Here is a 24049-nt window from a genome sequence, read left to right as displayed (position 1 = left end):
ATGGTAAAGTTTTTACATGAGATGGAGCTTTTTGGAAAAAATACAGAAGAATGTTTGGAGGAGTAAAGCCGATGCCTTTACATAATATTTTAAAATTTTATTTCTTGCAGTCAGTGCCAAACATGTATCCCATAAAATGAATAAATAAATGGAGGTTGACTACCTCCACTTCGAATGCTGAAGTTCACTTCAGCATTCGAAGTCGTGGTTTAACCAGACTATTAAACTCCTGGGATGTTGGTTGGCTTCCCAAAGCCCTGACCTAAATCAAACTAAACATGAATGAAAAGTCTGGTCCATACACTTTTTAAAATCAACTTTATGTATTTTATTGTGTAAAAAAAAAAAAAGGAAAACAGAAAATAGACTCTGAAAATACAAAATTTGCAATTCTTTGATTTTATCCGACATGTTTTCAGCTGCATCCATCAAAACAAAAATATGATGCACACGTATTTTGCAGCGGAGCATTTTGAAAATGCTGATTTCAGACTGTTTATATTCTTTTAGGTTATAAACACAGAACAAACCAAATTTAGCAAATTATCATCCAGACTAAGGGAGCATCTCCCTTCGTTAGCTGGTCTCTCAGGGCATCAGGAGCTTCAGTATTCAGACCTAGATGGGAAGATTCAGTTCAAATCTCTTCCTTCCTCATTTATGGGGACCAGCCTCCTCCGTGTCACTGTTTTTGTCCCAGTCTTTCATGCTGGCTTCCATCATGAAGTCCTCTCTCAGGACACTCCACGCTGGCTTCTGCTCAGACACAGGAGGATTCTCCATCTTCACAGAAACCTTGTTTCCTTCTTCAGTCCGCCTCAGCACATCGATGAAGTCTTTCTTTGAGATAGAAGATATAATCTTAGCCTTCTTTCTCTCAGATCCACCGACCTCCTTCAGCGCTTCACCCGTGTTTTTCTGGTGTTTCCTCACGGCGTTGAATAGCTGCACCACCCCCCTGGTGGCGGTCCTCTGCAGGGCTTTCTCAAGCTCACGGTCCCGCACGATGTCAGGTTTTTCTCGAAACATCATTTCCCACTGTCGCTTCTTGTCTACTTCTTTCTTTTTCTCCAGCAGCTCCTTTCTCTCAGTCACCGCTTTCTTATTAGCCAGGATGCTGCTCTTGTTCGCTGTAGTTTTCTTCCCCAGGATTTTTGCCATAGCGTCTGCCCAACCGCCAACGGCGTCCGAGTCGTTATCTTCGTCCTTTTCACTCTCCGCTTCGTCGCCATCATGGCTGTCTGTGTTTTCTCCTCCGTCAGAGTCTTCGTTAATACTTTCTCCCTCTGAATCGCTCTGTTGGTTGTCGTCCTTAAGCTGACAAACTGCATCTTCTTGGATATTCTGAGACACGTTATCACCACGCACAGCCATCATGCAGTCAGAGCCGTGAACCGGAAGGGGATTTAGGTTTTCCTCTTTTGCGCATGCGCTTTCTGATGTTTTATCTTTCTTGGTTCTCCCGTTTATATGTACTTCCCACTTATACTCAGCTGCGTTTTAACCGTATAGTGCATTCAAGTTTCAAGGTTGTTTTTTTCCACTTTTAAGCTTAATTGATTAAATCTTTCATCTAAAAATTATTAATTTTAATTTTTATATTACCTTTATTTGTACAGGTTGTCTCATCCAATATCTCATTTACAAGATGGACCCGTTTTGATAAAACAAGCAAAAACTACAAACACAGCAACAAAAAAGAAATTAATAGATTTGATTCAATTAAATAAACTCATTAGAAATTTGCTAAAAACAAAGAAAACTTTATTTTTAACAATTTAAGCTGACAAACACTCCTGTCAAATTTAAGCATAACAATAATAATATGGGAAACAAATTCTTCAAAAATAAAAAATAAAAAACATTAAAGACTTTTTTTGTAATTTTGTAATTATGGAAAAATGGGTCTACATGATTTGTCTCTTTTTTGCGGAAGGACCTAATTCGGCGCAACACCCCCGGATATTATCGGTCGTCCTCTGGTTGCACAGCTCTCCAGTTTCCAGTCGCCCTTCAGTCCTGTCAGGGAGAGTCCAGTAATCCGTGAAAACAAACAATACTTTTAACTGTAAACCATGGCGGGGACAGTTGCACGCAAAGCCGTCGACTACCTGAAGAGTAAGGAGTTTAGGGATTATTTGATGAGGTTCGTATTTAACACACTTCAGTATTTACTGCTAGCATGAATGCTAACCAATCTGACTGACTGTTGCAACCCTTTGAGAAGTACTGGATGGTTGAAATGTACTTAAATTAACTAAATCTACTCATTAACAACAGTAAATAATATTTTTACCTCTCATCTGTTAATGTTTCCCGCTGTTTTCTATGTTGTCATAAGCTAAACTCTCAAGGGCGCTTGCTATCTGCAGCTCCTTACTGTTTATGATAGTTTATAATTCAAATATTTATCACTATTTTAGTAGTAGGATATCCATTTGTGCAAAACTAGATACCGATAAATAAATAGTATATTGATCTTTACTGAGTTGCTTCAGAAATATCTTCCAAAATACCTGAGAGTATGTGTGAGTCAGTCATTGGAAAATACTGCTTTGCGTCATAAAAACAGTACTTATGTGGGTCGTGCTTGAAGTTCACACCAACCTCTCTTTGACCGGAGTTTACATAAGAACTACCTTTGTTACTATATGAAATAACTCATTGTAAGGAAACTCAAGTGTACACTTCGTTTTACCAGAGTTTTACCCTGCACAAACCTGCTTCATTCCTGACATGTAGAGTAAAGGTCAGGTGAGAGTATTGTGATGCAAGAAGCTGCATTTGTTTGCTTTTTAAACACAAAATGTTCATTTTTGTGTCACTTTTTCAAGATGCCTTAAATGGGCATTACAATAAACCTTTAAATAAGAAAATAGGTTTACACCTCCCAGCTTCGACACTGAAATGCTGAAGTTTTAACTTTCTTTTTTTTCTTTTCCATGTCGGACTTAAAAATGAAAACGTGAACATATGACAGCACGGTAAGTCCAGAGTTTCTCTGTCTAGTTATTGTTTTATATATTTGTGTAGACTGCAGAATATGCCAGTGCTTACAGTTTTACTCTCATGTTTAATATAATTTAAACGTCACTTTTCTAGCATTTCTGGGGACCCATAGCAAACTGGGGTCTTCCCATCGCTGCCATCGCAGACATGAAAAAGAGCCCTGAAATTATCAGCGGCAGGATGACCTTTGGTAAGACATACAGACATATGGACAGACACTGTTGTTTCCTTGCATCTGATCCTGTTGGGGGTGTCATTGGTTTACTTAGAAAAAAATCTATTTTTTGTGTCAAGTTGAGGTGTAGCTTTTGAAAATGTTTTGTTCTTCATTTGAATCCAGATTTACTTAATCTGGTGTTACTATGGCCTGACTTTTGCTGTTGATTTATTAAGATGCTCCAGTGTTGACAGTTATTTACATGTGAGAATTTGTGAAATGAGAAGTTTATAAGACGAAGGTACTTTAATAAATCCACATTTGCGTGTTTTTCTGCTCTCAGCTCTGTGCTGTTACTCTCTGCTCTTCATGAGATTCGCCTACAAGGTTCAGCCTCGTAACTGGCTCCTCTTCGCCTGCCATCTGACCAACGAGTCGGCACAACTGGTCCAGGGAAGTCGCCTCATCAAATACAAGTGAGATGATGTTCCGCCAGCATTTTATTTATTGTCACTAATTTGAAATGCAAGATGAGGAAGCAGTTTAATTTAAATCCAGTGTTGTAATGCTTGTTTTTAGTGATTTTTATGTTTTCTGCTTGTTCTTTATGGCAATAATTAAAAATCGTGTGTCTTTTTTATTTCAGAATGTTCTTTAGACATCAAGTCTTTTGACCAAACCAGCCACTTGATTATTTTGATTATGACAAGAAATATTGTAGCCTACCAAATAATTAAGAGATCACTGAAAACTTCCTGCTTATTCCACCAAATATTGATTTCTGAACTCTCCCTGAGTTAAAACATTAGTTTTGTTGTTTCTAAATGAACATGAACTTGTTTTCTTTGCATTATATGAGGTCAGAAACCACTGCAACTTTTTCCTTATTATGACTATTTCTAATTTTTCTGCCAATAAAAACAAAATTTTTGCTTGGAATTTCAGAGACACGTTGTCAGTAGTTCATTGAATAAAATAACAATGTTCATTTTATTCAAACATAAACCTATAAGGAGTAAAATCAGAGAAACTGATCATTTTTGTAGTGGTCTGCTAATTTTTTTCCAGGACTGTCTAGCAGTTCCACATCTTGAAATTAAGTTTACAATTGCCCAGTTTTATGTGGAATATGTGACAAAAAGCAATAACAACAACATAAAACTGACAGGAATGTATTCTGTAAATATTATGATGGCAGTAAAGAGAAAAGCTCCATTCTGATGTAACTTAATTCTGTGTTTTCTTTCTAATCTCAGCATGGAGAAGAAGTCATCCTAGTGGTGAAGTGAAATCGGTGCAATAATGCGAAATGCTGCTTCAACAAACTACATCTGGACACCAGAACTCCTTCAGCAGATCAGCGAAGCTGTTGCCAGTTTTGTCTTTTTGACTGGATGGTACCATAATTGACCACAATTTAGCTTTCACTTTAATCCACAAGGAAATTAAAAAATAATAATAAGCTTTGCTCCAGTAGTTTCGATCAGTTATTTTTAGATCTTACATGGAATGAAACCTAAATGAACTAATGGCGACAGATGCCTTGAACACAGATCTATGGCTGCAGCAACTTATAAAATAGACCCTCACAGTCAATTTTTGTTGGAGAAAAAAAATATTGTTACACTGCATCCTTTTAAAACATGGATATTTAAACTGGTGGGAGGTCAGATTGAGCAAAAATGCACAGACAGTGATTCTGGAGAAACGTAGATATTGTCCTCCATATTGTCACCTTTTTTAGATGCTTAGAACTTACTGAGGCAAAATGAGAAAAAAAATGAATCTGTCATTATGGTTCAAGTTTGGTATCATTTTACCTCCTACGGCAAAAAGTGCAAATTAGAAAATATTGAAATGAACAGATGTAAATATGAAACACGTAAGGCTTTGTTTAAAAGCTAAGGCTGTTCTGATTATCCTGTAAAATTGTTCAAAATAAAAGTCTGTTAAGTGATGACCACACATGTAGTCACGTCTAATTCACATTAATTTAAGGTTCTTGTAAGAGTCTCCTGATTTTTCAGAGTAATTGTTTGGATTCTTTAGAGATGTTTTGAATAAACTGGACTGGAAAAACAATGTTTTCAGATGTTGCCTTCTTTTACCGCACACTGTGAAGACAGATGCAGCTTTTAATACTCTGATGTCTCTGTTTTAGAAGTGGTCAGTTGTAGATTTTGTGTTGAACCCAGATGTGTGTGTGGTGACACTTCTTGACCTTTGTGGCTTATTAACCTCTTAGTGGAGGATGTTGATGATTTTCTGCTGGACAATTAGAACACTGGCAAACTTCTCCCAAAAGTGTGTCAGTCAAAACATTGGCATTATTTACCACTTAAATGTAAATTTAAGTGAAAAAAATATATTTTTTTGTATATTCTAATTTTTGGGAAACTTATTTTTGTTTTTGTTTTTATTATGCAATTTGAATTAGCTTGAAAATCATTTCTCTGCAGGTAAATCTATGAATACAAGTGAAGCTTAAATCTAGGTGTCTAAAAAATTGTTAATTTGTCTTTAAGTTTCATTAGAATATAAATGAGCAGAAATATTTCTGAATTTCGTCGAAAGCTGAACTTTAAAAAATGACTTATTTGGTAGTCATGACTACATTATTCCACTAGATGGCAGTAAAATGCTTCGTTGGCATTCTACTGCCATCCTGTAGCCGCATGACGGAGAAGAAAACAAACATGGCTTCCATTAACAGCGTAGAGTGGAGATCCATCTGCGACAAATTCACCAACGCCCAACGTCTCACCGAAACAGAGTCCCGAAATGACCCAGAAAACGACCCGTTTCGCTCCAAATACAAAGCCAGGGAGCTCCTGAGAGAAGTTTACTGCTCGCTGAAGAGCTTCGAGGCCGGGGACAGAGAGGAGGACGCGGGCGGGGAGAACTGCGAGCAACGGCCCCCAGACCAACCGGTGGACGGCCAGACAGAGGATGCGTTCAGCAAGGGTTTCAGCGGCGACTCCCCAGCCGGGATGCGGGCAGCTAAGCTCGGGGCTGTGGAGTACTACCTGGGCGTCAACCATGTGGACACGGAGGAGCTGTCAGCCGGGCAGGAGCATCTGATGAACTGCATGAAAATGCTGGAGAAATGTAGGGTGTCCTCGGAGAATGTGTCACTGTTCATCCATGTCAGGGTAAAAACTATGTTCCCTTTTATTTTTACATAAACGTGGCTCCGTACGGCTCGTAATATAGCAGTATGGACCTTACCAGAGGGGCCGCTTTTCATTGGCTGATGCTCATTCTACGTGGTCACGTGGGTGGCAGTCTCACAAACACGAGCTTTTCGTTAGCTAAGTACCGCATAATAGCAGTTCTGATACAACTTCTACACCTTGAAGCCTGTCTGCTACACAGTCTAACGTTAGCTAAACAGATCAATATGCAACGTGTACTGTATCTGACACACACTAAAGATTTTATTTTAGCAGAAAACGCTTTGGACTAAACTGTTACTCGTGTTAGCCACTCTAGCACAAAGTACAGCTGGTCAATCAACCATCGCTGTGTTCAGGGAAGCGCTGATTAATAATCCAGAAATAAATATCAAGCCTGGAAACTTGATATCGTAACGGAGTGAATGTTATGTTTTTAACGTAATCTTTGCTCGTCTTGCGGGGCGCAGGCGGTTGATACGGTAACAAGTGTGCTTAAACTACAAAGAGAGACAGACTAAAAAGGTACGAATGGTTTTGAGTTGATCACCTGTTCGGGTTATTTTACCTTTGTTTACATTTGCTGTGGCTCATTACAGCCGCTGTAGTTTCTAAACGTTGGACTAATTACCCTGTTTGTTTATGATTATACGTCATTCATAACAAACATCAAAAGGAACAAATAGATTTCATAAAATTTTAACAAACAAATGGCTTCTTTACCGTAACGGAGCTCTTTGGTTCCTCTTATCAGTCTGTAGCTTCTCATATTGAGGTCATCAAACCAAATTTCAGATCTACCATAACTGACCGACTGACACCTGCTGGCCTCAGGTTTGCAACCAGCTTGTGACTGAGAAACCAGTAACCTCCTCCCAGATGATGACATGAACTTGGTATTTCCTCTGTCCATTTTAGTAGCCTATATATTGTGAAAATCCGGTAGAAATAATGCACTAATGGAGTCATGTTTACATAGAAACAATGCGCTACGAGGCTTTGCTTGTGAGACTTGCGGTCACGTGGGTCGGTTGTGGGCGGAGCTTGGTAAGGTCCATTGGGTCGCATGTTGTGGTTTCAGTCTTTACAATCACCCCAGTGTGGAGTTCATCAGCTGATGGTGATCATGAGTTGGTCCTGTGTGCTTTCAGAACCAGCTGGGAATCCTGTGGGCTGGCCGTGATGAGACCGAGACAGCGCAGGGCTTCCTGGAATCAGCAGAGTCCATCTACCAACGCTACATGAAGGAGGTGAGGCTGCTGCCTTCACGGTGGAAAAATAGGACATTTAAATACGTTTCAGGTCTTGGTTATTTAATTTAATGTACGGTGTACACACAAACATTGAACAAAAAAGCCTGTAAGTGATCCGTTTCACCAAAAATATTTAGCCACACCAATCACTTACCAGGAATGGTCATTTTTTGATATATTGAAACATTTATTATCTAGATAATTCTAATTCATGTCTGAAAACCTCAACATTTTTATTCAGGTTTATTAATTTAACTGCTTTCTCAGTTTTAATCTACAAAAACATCACTAATAATTATAATAAAATCTTTGCCCACATCATTACTGCTTGTTACAGGCCGCCATCTTAAATATTGAAACTTTTTCCATTTTGTTTCCTCTGATGTTTTTCTGTTGTCTGTACTCCTTTATATCATCTCATGATGGAAACAATGTTCAGTTTGTCATATTTATGAGGCAATTCAGGTTTTCCCCCCAGTGTATTATAAGCCTGGCGGGCCACCAGGCTTTACTTGTGCCCCCACCAGGCTAAGCATTGCTTTAAGTTTTTTTTTATTAATTGAATTTTTTTAAGACTTTGTAGTTGGTGTTCAGATATTAATCTTCCAATTTTCCAATAACACGTAATTATCAAGTGGTATTTTAAAATTTTTTGTCAATTTTAAACATTTTTTAACTCAAAAACACGGTGGGCTGCTGGATGAATGACTGCCCTAGCACCCAACCATCAGGCTTAGCAGGTTCTCTGGATGAAACCTTGCAGTTGTTCCACCGCCATGTTAAGCATCATTCCAGCAGTGACATGTCCACAATACTGAGTCACAGCAGTTTTTCCACAGATGACAAGTTAAAAAAAAATCCAATGTCCATGTGCTGCTAACGATCTTTTCAGATGTACCTCACTTTAGACCTGCTGTGTCAGGCTAAAGAATTAGTTTTATATCCACTGAGACACAGTAATGGAATATAAATGCATGCCTTTCTTAGATTTGCAGGCAGACGCTATCTTGACTTTATCACTTTGTTTCAGATCTGTCTACTCAGCTTCCTTCTTCATGCTTATCTCCTCAAGTCTCTTCTTCTGCATTCTCTCCCCCTTTGTTTAGTCTTCCTCCCAGCGCTCTCTGCACGCTCTCCTCTGTAACTCTGTCTCCCTCTGCTGTTTTTGCTCAGCAGCTTCAACACATCATGTTTGGTCTGACAGACTTTCCAGACTTCCGACGTTTGACCTTTCGGCCTGTTTGGTTTTTGTGTTTTCTTCATCTCATCCAGGATGGGAGGCCTCCGACCGACATGACGGAGTACTTCACTACGGAGGAGAACCTGCTGACACATCAGGAAAGAACTAAGAGGTTGTTTCTTTTATCCGTGTGCATCGCCTGCCTTACAGTGCTCTAAAAATGAATTTTTACAACTTTAGTTGTTTCTGAAGTGTTTCCACATTATAACCACAAACATCTGTATGTTTGGTTGGGAGTTTAAGTGATAAACAAACTAGGGCTGAAACTATTTATCGGGTTATTGAAGTAATTGCTAACTAATTTAGTCATTGATTAATCATTGATTTGAGTATTCGAACTCAAAAAAAGGCAATTTGATAAAAGAAGAACACACTCAGAGCTGTAATTAAGCCAAAAATGTTCAAGAACTATAAACATTTTGCATTGAAGATTTAAAAAAAAAGCACAAATGTTTGTAAATATTTTCCACCCAAAACTACTTAAGTGCCAGCATTAGATTAGTTTAGCAGAAAGGTCTGATGGTCTTTTAACATGTTGATGTTAAGTGTGTTTTTACCTGTAAGTGTTTCCTTTTCTACAAATGATCAAGCGTTCACAAAAGCAATGCTGTGTCTTTCTTATTTTAGAGGAATTTAATTATTCGCATAAATTGTCAAACATTGTAGTAGTTTAATGAAAAAACCTGCAGATTGATGGACTGAATAATCGGTTACTGAAATAATTATTTATTGCAGCCATAAAATAAACAGAAGAAAGAAATTGAACGCTGAGGATGCATATTTTTGAAAATTGATCTAGATTAAATGTTTTTATTTTTTTCATAAGTTTTATCTTGTCCGTGTCTCTTATCTCACCTCCCCTGTTATCAGGTTTGAGTTGGCTTACACCCACACCATGTACTACCTTGCTCAAGTTTATAAGAACCTTGGTAAGTTTGAGGATTATACAAATATTGATTAGTGTCTGATTTTATGAGTATTAATCAAATATATTGATAAATGTATTGCGGTCATGTCGTGTTTGGTGGTAATAATATTGTCTTGTTTTGTGTGTCAGGTGAAAACGAGCGCGCTGCCACCTACTGCCACAGCACCCTGCAGAGACAACTCCAGTTAAACCAGTTCAGTCCAATGGAGTGGGCTCTGAATGCTGCCACACTGTCCCAGTATTATATCACAAAGGTGAGGCATTGATTACTTTGATCAGAAACGTAAGCGATCTGCATGAACCTGTTTTAACTTCATTTTAAAGGGTAAAGCTGAATGTTTTTGTTCTTTCAGGGCCGATACATGGAGGGCCGACACTGCCTTGCTGCAGCTACTGTTATCTCAGGTTTGGCTGGAGAGGTTCCCTCTGAAGCCGCCGCACAAGAAAGTAAATATCTCCACTGTCACAATAAGTAATAGATTTATCAATCGCAATTAATAAATTAAAACAAGCTCAATAGTTTCCATTTGCATGATTTATTGTCTCCCTCTTTCTACCAAAAACTTGACGACAAAAGTCTTCAGAGAGCTTTGGTTTACAGACGTCATAGTTCATTTTATTTGTTGTTTTGTTTATTTATTTTGGATATTTAAAATATCTTACAGGTCAATTTTTAAATGTTCATTAAAATTTCAAGTTTATTGATTTTTTTAAAGAATGTGTTCTTGCATTATTATGCTTCTTTCATTACATTCCTTGTAAATGATCTCAAAACAACTCTGGAATAATTTATGGTGCTGCAAAATTTGTTCTTGTGACAGGTATGCACTTCACTGATATGTGAATAATAGGCTTTGTGTTATAACTCACATTTAAGTAAGAAAATATGTAGCGAGTTTTCTGTTTATTGCTTCAAGCAAATTAAAAAAAACTTATTTTTTTAATATTTCCTCTAAGTAAATTGAGCTGCTTAAAAGAACTGAACCAGTTTTTTTCTAAACTTTCCTCTGCCGCGGGACATCTTCACAGGTGAGACAGAGAGCGAGCGCAGGGAGCATCTCCAGCAGAAGAGAGCAGAGATCGCCAGATGTTGGATCAAATACTGCCTCAATCTCCTGCAGGATGCCAAGAAGCTGCTGGAGGTACGGCGCAGTCGTACGACTTCACATCTGCAGACGCAAACTGTGTGAATCTCCAAAGTATCAAAAGAAGCTCTTTTGATTGTACGTTCAGGATAACATCGGTGAGCTGGATACTGATCGCCAAGACGAGCTGAAAAGAGCAAGAAGACAGGAGGAGGAGGAGGAAGAAAAGGGGAGGAAGAGCGCTCTGCTGTTCGGATCTGAAGATACCTTTGATTCCATCGCGAGTGTGGAGGAAAAGGTCTGAATGTGTCGGATGCTTTCAGTCGTGTTTGAACTGCAAACAAGTGAATTGTAGGCATCTTTAACCAAAAAGCAGAAGAAGTGGAGCCTCCTGCACAACCAAGAGGAAAGCAGCAAGTGGTTTCTGGGTGTTAAGTCAAGAACAAAACACTTGTCTTTTCCAGCAGCCATTGTACAGCACATGCAGCGGTAAAACCAAACATGCTGGAGATCCTCTTGGGTTGCCAGGTAACAGGCAAACACCCTGATTGTGACTTAATAATCAGGAGGTTTTTGAAACGGCTCGTTTTCCAGACAACACAAAAGATGAACTCATTACCAGAAAACAGCTGGATGTTTTTATTTGTTAGGACTTGAACTGTTAGCAGAAGAAGTTAAGACCCAAATGGAAATACAAAAACAGGCAAAAAGTGCATTTTGCATAATCGGTCCCTTTTAAAATGTACAAGAGTTAAAAGTTTTAATGCTTTTGTAAGCTGCATAATCAATAACATGAGTGTTCTCAGCTAGGAGGGATAATTATGTGTGAATTAAAATATGATTACCTTCTCTTTATTGGGCACCATTGTGCACTTAGCAACTGCTTTCTTTGTAGTAGGTGACATCAAAGTCACTTTATTATGTTCTTGTTTACAGGTGATGTGTTTGTTCCCTTTGGACTTCACGGAGGCCAGAACTGTGTTTTTGGTGGGACAGAACTACGTAACACAGGTATGATGCATAAACAGAAACGTTGGTGCCCACGCTGTACTCATGTCTGTGAGAGACAAACTTTACAAATATCTATGTTAAAACATCCTAACCTGTTCTAACATGTTAGTAAATTGATTAGATTGCCATCTAATCAATATTCTAAATCCATACACAGGTAAACAAGGGATTTTAACGGATGATATCAGCTAGAATTAACTCTTTTACTCTTTATAGGTTTGTGTTTGAGTAAAATGAACATTGTTCTTTTATTCTATGAACTATTGACAACGTGTCTCTGAAATTCCAACCAAAAATCTAGAATTTATTTCCAGAAAATGAGAAAAAAGAAGATGCAGAGCCTTCAGACCTCAAATAGTGCAAAGAAAACAAGTTCATGTTGCTTTAGAAACAACAATACTGAAGTTTTAACTCAGGAAGAGTTCAGGAATCAATATTTAGTGATTTTCAATGCAGTTCAGTGCAGTGGGCTCGTCATTATTTCTAGAGATTTTTATATTGTTGGCATGGAGAGTCTGACTTCATAGTACATGATAATATCCTCCCAAAATCTGCATCCTATTTTCCAGTGATGATTGCACCTCACCAAATTGGGCAACCGTTGCCTGAAACGTCTCTTGATAAACTGTCGAATGTGTCTCAGTTGTACATTGTGGTCAACCTAAAGAAAAGAGTTTCAGTTTTTATTAAAGCCACGTATTTTGCATGACGTTACCGCAGTGAAGCCATGCATGCAAGCTGATGCAGAACCATGTGAAATGTTTGTCTAATAGATTTTCTGTGTCCGTCCTCACTGTGATTAAAAGGCTAAGGAGTACTTCCAGATGGACGGCTATGTGACGGACCACATAGAGATCCTGCAGGACCACAGCTCCCTGTTCCGGGCCCTGGCCTTCTTCGAGGAGGATTTGGAGCGGCGCTGCAAGATGCACAAGCGAAGAGTTGACATGTTGGAGCCGATCTGCAACGGTACCGGTCCTCTGACCTTTTATTCTGACTCTAAAGTGTTCGGGCTGTTGGTTGACGTCCCATCGGTCTGTTCTTCTGCAGACTTGAACTCCAGATACTACCTGCTGATCCGCAGACAGCTGATGTTTGAGTTGGCTGAGACCTACAATGAAATGATGGACTTGAAGCTGACTCTGGCCAACAGACAAGCTGATAACCATTCCCTAGACGGCCACACTATTAAGAAATTCAACCATCTCTGCTCTGCCTCTGCCAAGTGAGTTTCCACTCACGGAGTTTCTCTGGGATTTCAACGTATTCTTCAACGACTTAACCTCCTTTCCTCTGCAGGTACTTCCAGATGTTCCTGGACTCTCTGTGCTCACCAGAAGGGAAACCTCCTGAACATCTGGAGGAGGAGGTGCTCAGACCGGCGCTGGTGGCCCGTTTCAGAGTGGCCCGACTTCACAGCAAACTGATCAGCTCCTCACCTCCAGTCCAGCTGGAAAACCTCAACAGAGCTCTGGAAAACTACAAGTAGGACCACACACATTTTTAAAGCTGCTCTGCCGTGTTGGGCGCAGTATGTTTTAAATGCTAAAACTGCTGTGTAGGTACGTGGTGCAGTACTGCGAGGCGCACCCTGAAGCGCCCGCTGCCGTGGAGACGGAGCTGGAGCTGAGTACGGAGATGGTCGGCCTCCTCCCTCTGAAGATCAACCGCCTGAAATCCAGGATGGCTGCAAACAACTAAGGGCCGAGTTTTGCTCTTAACTAAAGCTTCAGTGATCTTATTACCTTAAATGACCCAATCAAAATGTATCCCAACACTGTCGACGAACTCTCTGCAGTCAAAGAAGCCGAAATGTGGATTCTTGTTCTTCATGTGCTAAATTCTGTTTGTTTTCCTGTGTTTAGCATGCTGCTTTCGAATGCATCAAGACCTGTAACTGCTGCAAAGTGCTCTCAATATTGTGCAATAAATGTTGTGATTAATTCGTCTTTGATTCCCGGTCGGTCAGATATCCAGAACATGGCTGACGAGATGGAAGCAAAGGTTGTGTATATTTCTAGAGAATTATTTTATTTTTCAACACTGAAGAAACAGAAAACAGACTCTTGTTAGCCTCTTCAAATTAACATTCCTTCTATGTTAAACTCAACATTTTTGGGGTTTATTAGTAAAATGTTAATATGTCCTTAAACTTACTTCTCAAGATTTTGTTCTGTATTTTTAACATACATTTATTTAGTTTGAATTATGCAGTACATTCTGTAGTATAGAGTAGAGTTTGTTCTCTATAATGTCTGTATTATCTAGTTGAAAAGCAAATAATTTCAAAAAGTTTTTCTTATTTTTCCATTGTATGACATTAGATTAAACTTCCCCAGAGTAGATTAATTTAATCTTGATTTAACATCATTTTACAACAAAACAGATGAACAGAAAAAACTGTAATATAAATTTATTGCATGTTTTCAATAAACCTCAAATGAAGAGCGTTTTAAAGATCCCAATACAAGTAGTATTTCAAAATTAAAAGCATCTTGAAGACTGAGAAACTTTGCTTCTGTAAATGTGACTCAAAGCTTTTCTAGCATTCTTCAGAGTTCACGAGTTACTCCCTTCATTTCAATAATATTCTTCATTTTTGCAGCTGTGTGCAATGGCCACTCCCTCGTCTTCCAGAGTTCGTTTAGAAACAAAGCCTCGGAGAACTTTGAGATGCATTTGTCCCGTTTGGTTGAATCACCGCTGACACCCAAACTTCCACTTTCCTTACAGACACGCTGACACTTTTATAAACTTTATCTTACACTCCATATGATGATGGTTTCCTCTGTAAGAGGAAACGATGTAGCCCCAAAGCATCACTCAGCCACCACTGTGTTCTTTTCAGGAGGTTTGCAGTTTGATTCTTCATAGAACAAAATCCAAAAACTCCTTTGACTTATTTGCATGCTTGTGAGCAAATTGGATCCGACTTCTTATGCTTTTTGGATCAGTAATTGTGTATTAGAGTTCAAGGATGAATCCCTTGGCTGTTCAATATAATGTGTAAAACCTAAAACTTAGTTGCACCTTATTTGTGCAAGATAATATAATCCTCTTTCATATTAATGAGCAATGAAATAGTGTCTTCTGCCGTGGTATTTAAGGTGTTGTATCCTTACTGGTTCCATCAGGAGAGGTTTATATCAAAGCTCATTTGCATCAAATTTGCTCTTGTGAAAAATTGTGTTCAGGGGATTTAATAATAACTACAAGACTGCAAATATTGTATCTCAAAGACCCAAATGATTTAGAATTTTTAAAATAAAAATAGCTAATAGGGATTAAATAATTTTAGATGTACCTAAACATCATGTAAAGTAGGGCTGAACGATTTGGATGAAAAGCGTATCGGATTTTATTGATTAGGATTTTTTTGTTTTGTTTTGTTTTAGACATAATAAATACTGCCAAACTGGTGACGTGACCTTTTGTGTTTCGGTTCACAGTTTTCCTTTTGAGCTGTTCTACTCATTTTCTCTGATCGCGCCTCGCTGCTGTTTACTTTGAAGCAGTTGTAAGGGATGGTGGCGAAACTTGAAACTGCTGCTGTTCAAGCTACTCGACAAGTTGTTGCTAGGTAACCAAAAAGTGAGTGAGTTAGCCGATGTCGCTCACCTAGCTTAGCTGGCTGGGAGAGGTTAAGACACAGCGGCTAAACCTTTTCCTCTGCCTACATCTCCCAGAACGCTGTGCGGTCGTGGATCGTTGTTTAGTGGAATTTACTGAACGCCAATGAATATTGGTCAATAGATTAGTACCGATAGCTGTTGGTATTGTTAGCTAACAATAGCTAAAAATAAATCGCTGTTGTAAGCAATTTATTCCCCAGCCCCAATCTGAAGTGAAGTTTACTGATTTTAAATAAAAAATAAATGTCAGTTTTAAAATTGTCAGTGCAGATGAGTTTTAGATTTATTCTTCAATAATCTGTTTAATACTCAGAGGGTAAAAAAACAAAAAAACAAAACAAAAAAAAAAACAATTTAAACCTCAATTATTTATCTTAAACATAATGTAGCTACTTATTTATGGTCTATAAATTCATGTTGACCTTTATATGATGGGGCCATTTCCAGTAAGGCAGTGTTGCCTGTCACCTTTGTCTTTTTCCTCTAAATTAGAACAATCGCAACCTACAGTGCAAAGTGCAACGTGCATCAGACTGCGTAGCAAAAACTGCATCGCCGTCAAATTCAAAGATTACTTAATCATAACTTTCTGTTCCGTGCTGAAGAGGAGCCTTTGCGAAAGAGGTCAGGAGTGTGGGCTTACATCCTGACCAATTTCCAGCAAGCAATGAGCCCATGCACAGTCAACCATTTACTGCTACTTCCTCTGTGCAGGCATTGGAGGTTTGTGGTGACGCACTACTAGTGGAAGACGGTGTGGCTTTAACACCATGGCAATCTGGTGATTCTATGGTGTAGTCGACTGATGTTTACATTCCCAAGTTAAACCATCCATCTTGGTGAGGCCACAAATCCGCCCAGTAGCTGCTGTGGTGGAAGATGACAAACTAAAGTAATGACTCCCTGGTGAATTGTTTCAGAGACCAGAAGTAATTTGTTTCTTAAAGTTAAGAGCATCCCCAACTCACAAAGCCTACACTCTTGCTGTGATTGAGTGTTTGTGGGAGTGCTGCTCATGATACAAATAGTTTGTTTCAAAACAACTTTTTCTAATTCTACAAAATGGAAAATACTGTAGAGTTTTAAAACGTTAACATCTGGACATGTCAGCAATATTAAGAAATCTTACATATATATTCAAAAAAACTGCAACTATTACTAAATGCACATTTCCCAACTTCAAGAGAACCTGAACTGCACATTTCTGAAACTGTAAATAAAATCCCTATAATTATATAGTCTTGATACTTCTAAGGAATATTCTTAAGTTTTTTAAGCTTTAGCACAACAGCAAAGACATTAGAGGAAACAAGTTGTGTTGGTAATCTCAGGGGGATTATTTTATCAATCTGAGCTCCATAATTTCAATTCAATCATAACATTTTTATTAAGCCATCCATTCATTACCTTACATGCTTATTATCCTGGTGGGGTCTAATATATTGATATAATATATAAGTAAAGCATGAAGCAACTATCATATCTTTTTTATAGCTGTTTGCATTGAAAATATACATTTAAAATTATATACAAAATACTCACAAGTGGAAAGCCATTAAAACAGCTGCCACGCAAGTTAACAACAAGGCAACATCATGCAATCCGCCGCAAAAACCACATCTTAAACCCCCCAGGCCTTAATTTACCATTTTACAAGCCATGCTCAACTAGTTTGGTTTGTGTGCAAACACTGCCAGGAATGAAAACCTTAGGAGCCAGCACTTCTCAAGTCTGCAAAGTCTCATCTGATTGCCTGTAGGAACAGTTTGTCTTTATGCAGAAGAAACCAAAGTTCAGATGTTTTAGGAGAACCAAACGCGCCATTTCATCACAAACACCCCAAACCGAAAATTGAGCACAGCCGAGGACACGAGTTTATTTTGCTGGTTTAGGACTTGGGCAGAGACAACGATTAGATCTGCCACAAACGTCTTTGTTTGACTAGTAAACCAAAGTATTTAAGAGACATTAAGAGACAAATGTGGGACCATCTGTCCAACAGATAAACTGAAGTGGACTAGAACTGTTGAGAAGAAGAGAGGGCCGAAATTCCTGTACAATGACGTGCGATGAAGACTGATGAAGTCGTGTAGAGAAGGATCACTTAGAGTTACTGCTGGTAAATATGCTGGATAAAACTGTGATATTATGCATGCTAATGGGTGGATCCTGTGCTGCTCTGTCTGAGAGAGTGAAAATAACCCAGTGTGCTATAAACTCTGGTTCCTCAGACAATAGACTTGGACCCACATACTGTGATGGGATGGAGGGAAAAAAACCACACGGTGAGAAGATTGCTAGCCTTTGCGATACTGACTGCTACAGGGAAACGTAGCAGCCACCAAACTAACCCAAGGAAGAGCTAGAAAAATATCATCAAACTGTTGGAAATCAGGTTTTAAATTGGATCAGGTATTGATCGACCTGGAAAAAGAGCAGTGTCAAAAGGATGCATGCAATATTTACCTTTTGAGTTGAACATTTACGCCTATAAGAGTCTTTCCACTGTGTTTGTGTTTGTGTGTGAGTGCGGTTGTGCAAAGACGTGACGCTGGGCAGGCTAGTGTGTCATTTCCTGGAGGAAAATGATAGCAACTGATGCTACCACTTCCTTCAGCCTCGTAACGATGTGTAAGCTGAAAGATCGCTTTCTCTCTTTGCTTTTAGAAGCAGGTTTAACAAACGGACACAGGGAAAAACCTGCTGAGCAGGAGTAAGAAAAACAGTAAAACAAAGAGAGTGAGAGGGAAAAAAACACTTTTGGTATTTTCAACAGGAATTCAAGAAATTAACATAAAAATATGCCTACATAATTAAATTTCTCATAGGACAAAGAAGGTAATTTATCAAAAAAAGAAGCCAAGAGGCTCATGGAAACTATGGGGGAGCTGCAGAGGTCTACAGCTCAGGTGGGAGGCTGTGGTAAACTTGATATTGGGGCAGAGGTTGATCTCAAAGCAGAACAACAGCACTAAACAAACAGAGACTTTCATTTCAGTGTCTCAGTGTGCACCGCTGGCAGAGAACAACCTAAAATAATCACAACTTTGGCGAGCGGTAATTCTACAAAGTATTTACTAAGACAGGCTAAATAAACCTGCACACCAAAATACATTTAAAAAAAGCTATAAGTAAGCAAAATTAACAAATTAAACCAGCGAGAGTCAGGGTCATTTAATATTAATATCATCAGCTGTTTAATTTGGAGTGTTGCTTACCTGTTATATTGAATAGCACAATATTTACACCTTTTCAACATACAAAATAATACATCTTAAAAGTGTCATGATTTACTTACTTTTCTCAATTAAGTGTGGCTTTAAAAGTTGTTGTTTTTTTTATTGCTGCATTTGAAGGTTTTGTATTATGACCATTGTTAATGTCATTAAAAATGTACACTGCAAAAACACAAAACTTGCCAAGTATTTCTGGTCTAGTTTCTAGAGAAAATATCTTAGCACACTTGAAATAGGGCAAAAGAAAGATAGAGGTGTTTGTTTGAAGTAAATAATACCTTAATATTGATGAAAAAGTCCTAGTTCCACTGGCAATTTAATGTATTTATAACGCAGGAAAACATGTTTTATGGGTGAAAAAATCTGCCAATGGAAATAGTAAACTTTCATCGATATTAAGATTATCTCAGTTGCTTCTAAGTTCCTTTTTCTTATTTTAAATGTACTAAGATATTTGCACTAGAAACTAGACCAAAAACACTTGGTTAGGTTTTGTATTTTTGCGTAGGGTCACATAAAAAGGTTGGCGATTTACAACATAAACTTTAAGTCCATATATTTGAAAAAGAAGTTAATGTTCTTGCTTATGTTTGGCCAGTGCCAAACATCTGCTGGATATATGGAGACACATTAGAGGCACAAATATGGAAGCATATTTGTGCCTCATTAAATCCAGCAGCAACATCAACACACTGCGAACCAAACACAGGCTGATGGTTACGGGGGTCACATGCACAAAACCACATATTTACTTAGACTTTATATATGTCTGCTGCCAAACTACACTGAATGTTTCCTGCTTTTGATCGGTAAGGTTCACTAATGTATATAATTTAGCTAATAATGAGCAATAAAAATGTTCAGAAGTTTCTCTAACGTCATGATTTGGGTTTTCTTCCACAAACCTTTCAGTAATTTTGGTCCCTTCCTCCTGACAGAACAGATTGAGTTGATCACCTTCTTACTTACTTTCAATCCCTCCCTCAATTTATCAATAGGTTAAAGTGACGTCCATTGAAAAATATTCACTTTGTTGTCTTTACTAATCTGATGATCTGTTTATATCATCGACTGTAGATGACTCAGTCGTCCCCAAGCTTTAACCTCCTGCCTAATGTCTTGCGATCACATCGAGAACATCATGTTCTTTTCTCATGACATCATCCGTTTCGTAAACCACACCAGCCTCTCCTCAGCATGATGCTGCCACTCTTTTACTTCAAAGCTGCAACGACGGTACTTTTGGTCTTGCAAGATTTGTAGTTTTTTTTTCCTCCACATGTAATGATGGTCATTGAGGCCAAACACTTCTTGCTTAATTTTTAGTTTAATCAAAAACTCAAAAGTCTCAGTTGGGTGAATTTTAGATTGCTTCTTCCTCCCTGATGGGCCTTTCAGTCCGTAAAGGTACAAAACTGGACACAGAAACTTTCCAGCTTCAGGTAGCATCTTCCCACGATATATTGCTTTTGTTTCGTTTGCACATTTCACACAAAAGCTCATTAATCTGTGAGACAAAGAACTGTCTCACAGATTATTCTCTTTGAAATATATCTACAAATGTGTGAACGAGCAACCAGACGCTGACACGTCATCAGCATTACGGTGCATGTGAAAATACAATTTTCCAAATAGAAATATTTTTGATTCACATTTCTTTGTAAGTGGTTTCGTCTGACAGGAAAGAAGGAGCAGAGCTGGTTTTCTGCCCAGCAGTGACGAAAGCTGATGGAAAACCTTTTACTAATTTCATTAAATATCTGCCTCATCTCTATTTCCTGTCAAATTCTTATGACGCTGCAAAAACTAAAAGCAAAAAGGGGAAAGAAAATTTTACAACTCTGATCGTAAATAAAGAAAGTAACATTTTGAACTGTCAGAACTTCTTAATCCACAACTTATCTCATTTATGTTAAAAAAAAGAAAGGAGTCAGGGAACTAATTAAGTCCAGTTGTCGCTTCCTCTCCCCTTCCTGTTGTCATGCAGAAGAAAAACACACAGATTGAATCTTGGCGTCTTATCTCTATGGACTTCCTCAGCTCATGATATCTAAAGGTAGAAGTTTCCACTGGCTGAGCTCTGAACAAGAAGAAGACTTCAGGAAACCATGACGCACACGGTGGGTTGAGCTGTTTTTACGGGGAATTTGTCAGCCTGAAGTACTTCACAGTTCACTCTTCTGCTCCTCACTAAGCAGAGGCTTCGTCTCAGAAAGGAGCGCATTTCCACCGTGTTGGAGGGTTTTTTTGGTTTGGGAGGGAAGAACTTTGAACTTTCAGGATGAAACTGATTCTCCTTCTCGTCGTCGGCTGCCTCGCCTTGCATGACGGAAAAGGTAAGTCCATTAATGGGTTTTTTAGCGACTTCGCGGTTCTTAAATGCGCACAAAGAAGACAGAGTTGTTTCTTTTGGGGTAATTTGGGCTGTAAACTCTAAGTGTACGGACTTTTAATTTGATATTATATTAATTTTTTCATTAAAAAAAACATCATAAACCAAATATTAACTCCACACAGAAATATTGGGGTCTATTGGTGACAAAAATGTCGAACTGCTTTAATTCTGTCGTGACGCATTATTTGCGCAAACATAATTGGATTACTGTAAATTACTGTGACTCGGTTCACGATCCCCTCCCAAAAACGCGTAAAAATCCCCCTGAAATCCAACACTCCCACTTCTGTTGCTTTACAGTGGCTTTATTTCACCACTTGGGCTAAAATGTGTCAATTCCGCCGCTGATCTCCATCGTGTTCAAACGGAAAGAGAAAACACGTTTTAATTTCCGACGCAGGTTTGGTTGAGGCTTGTTGAGATGTGAAAGAGGAACATCGTTAGGACTCCCCGTCTGGACAGTGGAAACTCAGTGAGGAAAACCCCAGTACATGTTATTTCTTGTGCTGGAGAGTTTTTCACGTCACAGGAAGGCCGGAGTTTATGTAAAGTCAGACTTAATATTTATCCTACTGTCACTGTTTAGTTTTTGTACCGCAAATACACAAAACATTTTTTTTTTATTTGCTGAAAATGGTTTTTACTTGTAATATCGATAAAAAAAAATAGATTTATATATTTCTCATTTTCTAATATTTGACACATAATCAATTTAAAGTAGTTTTCACAAGAATCTGCGACTTAAAATGTCCAAACATGAGTTGTACCTGACTTATTAAACAAATGGACGGCCCAAAATATAAACAAACTTTTCTCCTGCTTCTGTCTAAACTACCATAGTTTGAAAGCTGTTAAACAGAGTCATATTTCAAAGCTAGTGTATTATTTGTGGATTAGTTTCTGCTGTATGTATTTTGGAGAGAAAATACATTGTGGAGACTTTAAATGTTTGTATTTAATGGAATGTTGTTTATTTCACCCTTTTGCACGCAAACTGCCCTCAAGTTTCGTTCCTTCTGACCTCCATTTTGTACCTGTAAACAACCCATTTTGTAACCATTTTTGATCGTATTTTAGTCCTTTAATTGAGATAAATAGTTAACGAATACATTATATTCAATGATACAGTCAATGACAACTGTTCTTGTTGTTTTCAGTTTTGATTTCTTTTTAAACAAGCTCTCTTTGCGGGGAGAAAAAGAAAGAAAATTCAGATTATGACCTCTGATCAAACTAAACTAACCCAGAATCTTCTATTAAAGTCATGCAGCAACATATCCTCTCTATGATTGCAAGTAAAGTAAGTAAAATCTATTAATATAGCGCCTATAAAACACATTAAAATCACAAAGTGCTTCACAAAGACGCAAGCATAAAAACAAGAATATAAAAACGGACATAAAAAGTTCAATGTGGGAAGAAACGATCAAGCATGAACAGCATAAACTGAGGTTAAAGAGGTTCTGTGGTCGATTCCAGGCACCAAATTAAACGTTGCCTCGGGCTTCACACACCTTTGGCAGCAGCATCAGTGTGTTGCAAAACATTTGCACACACTTTCATGTGAAATCCTACTTTTTCACTAGGTTTGCTTCATCCATGCCCAAGATTTCTCAAGAGCCACAAAGCTTGCATAAATCGCTAACAGACATGAATCAATGGTTTGTGCATGATTTCAGTGTGGAGATGCACATTTTGGCCGTTACCGTAGCGACAAAACTTTTAAAGGCTGTGCAACTTATAACGGAACAAATGTAACAAAAAGAGAAGCAACATGAGCGTCTTGCAGCAACGTGTTGAGAAAAAGCTGAGATGGTGATACTTCCTCTTCTAAAATCCAAATCAAGAGATTCAATAAAGTTCGTTTTTTTTCACCATGTTGCAGAATAATGTTGCAATCTCCTGAAATGCTCCAGAAATGAAACGGTCCAACCGCCTAACGTGAGGTTGCGTGTTTAGATGTTTTGAGGTTGCGTGTTTAGATGTTTTCAAGGAAACATCTGAACATCTGTGAATCTGCTTGATGTTTCATAGGAGCACCGAGGACGGCCTCTTACAAGTTTCTGAGATGTAATCCTGCGGACGGCCAGGCCAACTGTGTGACCCAGCAGAGCGCTCGGATGCCGTGGAGTCCAGAGCTCCCGTCCAAGCTGCCGGCGTCTGACACAGACCGTCTGTGAGTACTCTGCCTCTCTGAAGGCTCCCACCGTGGAGGGACAGCTTCAAGTTAACGACGTGTTTCTCAGAGGAAGAAAAGAGAGTCAATATCTTCAAAGAAGCAAATTAACCAAGTGGGGGGGGGGGAGTCATCAAAACAATGAGCAGAAATGCTGATGTTGCATTGAATCTTTTACCTTAGTTAACACACTCCTCTCTCAGTCTGATCTGTGTGTCTGCATGCATGTGTGTGTGTGTGTGTGTGTGTGTGTGTGTGTGTGTGTATTCGCGTGATCTCTGCTCGACAGTGGATTTAAGTGTGAGGTTCATGGCCAAGAAAGGCAAAAATAGAGGACAACGTGGATGGCTGAATAAAGAGACAGGCAGAAAACCAGAGAGGGGAGAGCTGCAGTAAAACAACAACAATTTGAAAAGTTTGTAGTTTATTCATGAAAGGGGTTGAGCTGAAGCTTTGTTTATTTCCTTTTATACTAAAAGTATAAATAATTCCTAGATTATTATGTGTCGGGAAAATCTCATGCTGTATTTTTCTAATCTTTACTCGCCATCAAAACAAATCCTCATAACATTAAAGATATGCCTTCTTTCACTGCTACAAAGCAAAATAGCAAAATAAAGGCTGCAGATCTATTTGTGGTCATTCTGATTTCTAATTTAAGTGTGCAGTTGTAATAAAGGCAAACTGAACTTTTGCATCAGTTCAGAAGCTGAAGCAATCTCTCTGCTGCAAGGCATTGTGGGTGCAAATGCTC

At 38.5% G+C, this 24049-nt stretch overlaps 3 protein-coding genes across 3 annotated transcripts; 2 read left to right on the top strand and 1 right to left on the bottom strand.

Annotated features, from left to right (window-relative positions):
* Positions 1 to 337: 337 nt before the first annotated feature.
* Positions 338 to 1447, bottom strand: rrp15 (ribosomal RNA processing 15 homolog). Its single transcript, XM_044136645.1, has one exon. The coding sequence runs from the start codon at positions 1375 to 1377 to the stop codon at positions 655 to 657; it is 723 nt and encodes a 240-aa protein (XP_043992580.1). The 5' UTR covers positions 1378 to 1447; the 3' UTR covers positions 338 to 654.
* Positions 1448 to 1959: 512 nt separating this feature from the next.
* mpc1 (mitochondrial pyruvate carrier 1) lies at positions 1960 to 5248 on the top strand. Its single transcript, XM_044136653.1, has 5 exons — positions 1960 to 2146; positions 2981 to 2984; positions 3103 to 3199; positions 3510 to 3642; positions 4423 to 5248. The coding sequence occupies exons 1-5, from the start codon at positions 2076 to 2078 to the stop codon at positions 4442 to 4444; spliced, it is 327 nt and encodes a 108-aa protein (XP_043992588.1). The 5' UTR covers positions 1960 to 2075; the 3' UTR covers positions 4445 to 5248.
* Positions 5249 to 5778: 530 nt separating this feature from the next.
* LOC122842594 (kinesin family binding protein) lies at positions 5779 to 13810 on the top strand. The gene is made up of 13 exons (XM_044136621.1): positions 5779 to 6318; positions 7491 to 7589; positions 8865 to 8944; positions 9703 to 9761; positions 9890 to 10014; positions 10114 to 10207; positions 10790 to 10902; positions 10994 to 11143; positions 11782 to 11856; positions 12663 to 12825; positions 12907 to 13081; positions 13156 to 13341; positions 13419 to 13810. Exons 1-13 carry the CDS (start codon positions 5794 to 5796, stop codon positions 13555 to 13557), a joined length of 1983 nt encoding a protein of 660 aa, XP_043992556.1. The 5' UTR covers positions 5779 to 5793; the 3' UTR covers positions 13558 to 13810.
* Positions 13811 to 24049: the final 10239 nt, after the last annotated feature.

Source organism: Gambusia affinis, linkage group LG02 (genome assembly GCF_019740435.1).
Source record: "Gambusia affinis linkage group LG02, SWU_Gaff_1.0, whole genome shotgun sequence".
NCBI classification, from domain to species: domain Eukaryota; kingdom Metazoa; phylum Chordata; class Actinopteri; order Cyprinodontiformes; family Poeciliidae; genus Gambusia; species Gambusia affinis.
This window is presented reverse-complemented; position numbering and strand designations above follow the sequence as displayed.

Excerpts from the sequence above, each read along its gene's own strand:
- mpc1 (XM_044136653.1), top strand. The coding sequence starts at position 2,076 with ATGGCGGGGACAGTTGCACGCAAAGCCGTCGACTACCTGAAGAGTAAG. Across the intron at positions 3,200-3,509 it reads CAGCGGCAGGATGACCTTTG|CTCTGTGCTGTTACTCTCTG; the intron begins GTAAGACATACA and ends TTCTGCTCTCAG. Across the intron at positions 3,643-4,422 it reads AGTCGCCTCATCAAATACAA|CATGGAGAAGAAGTCATCCT; the intron begins GTGAGATGATGT and ends TTCTAATCTCAG.
- LOC122842594 (XM_044136621.1), top strand. The coding sequence starts at position 5,794 with ATGGCAGTAAAATGCTTCGTTGGCATTCTACTGCCATCCTGTAGCCGC. Across the intron at positions 11,144-11,781 it reads TCGCGAGTGTGGAGGAAAAG|GTGATGTGTTTGTTCCCTTT; the intron begins GTCTGAATGTGT and ends TCTTGTTTACAG. Across the intron at positions 13,342-13,418 it reads AGAGCTCTGGAAAACTACAA|GTACGTGGTGCAGTACTGCG; the intron begins GTAGGACCACAC and ends ACTGCTGTGTAG.
- rrp15 (XM_044136645.1), bottom strand. The coding sequence starts at position 1,377 with ATGATGGCTGTGCGTGGTGATAACGTGTCTCAGAATATCCAAGAAGAT.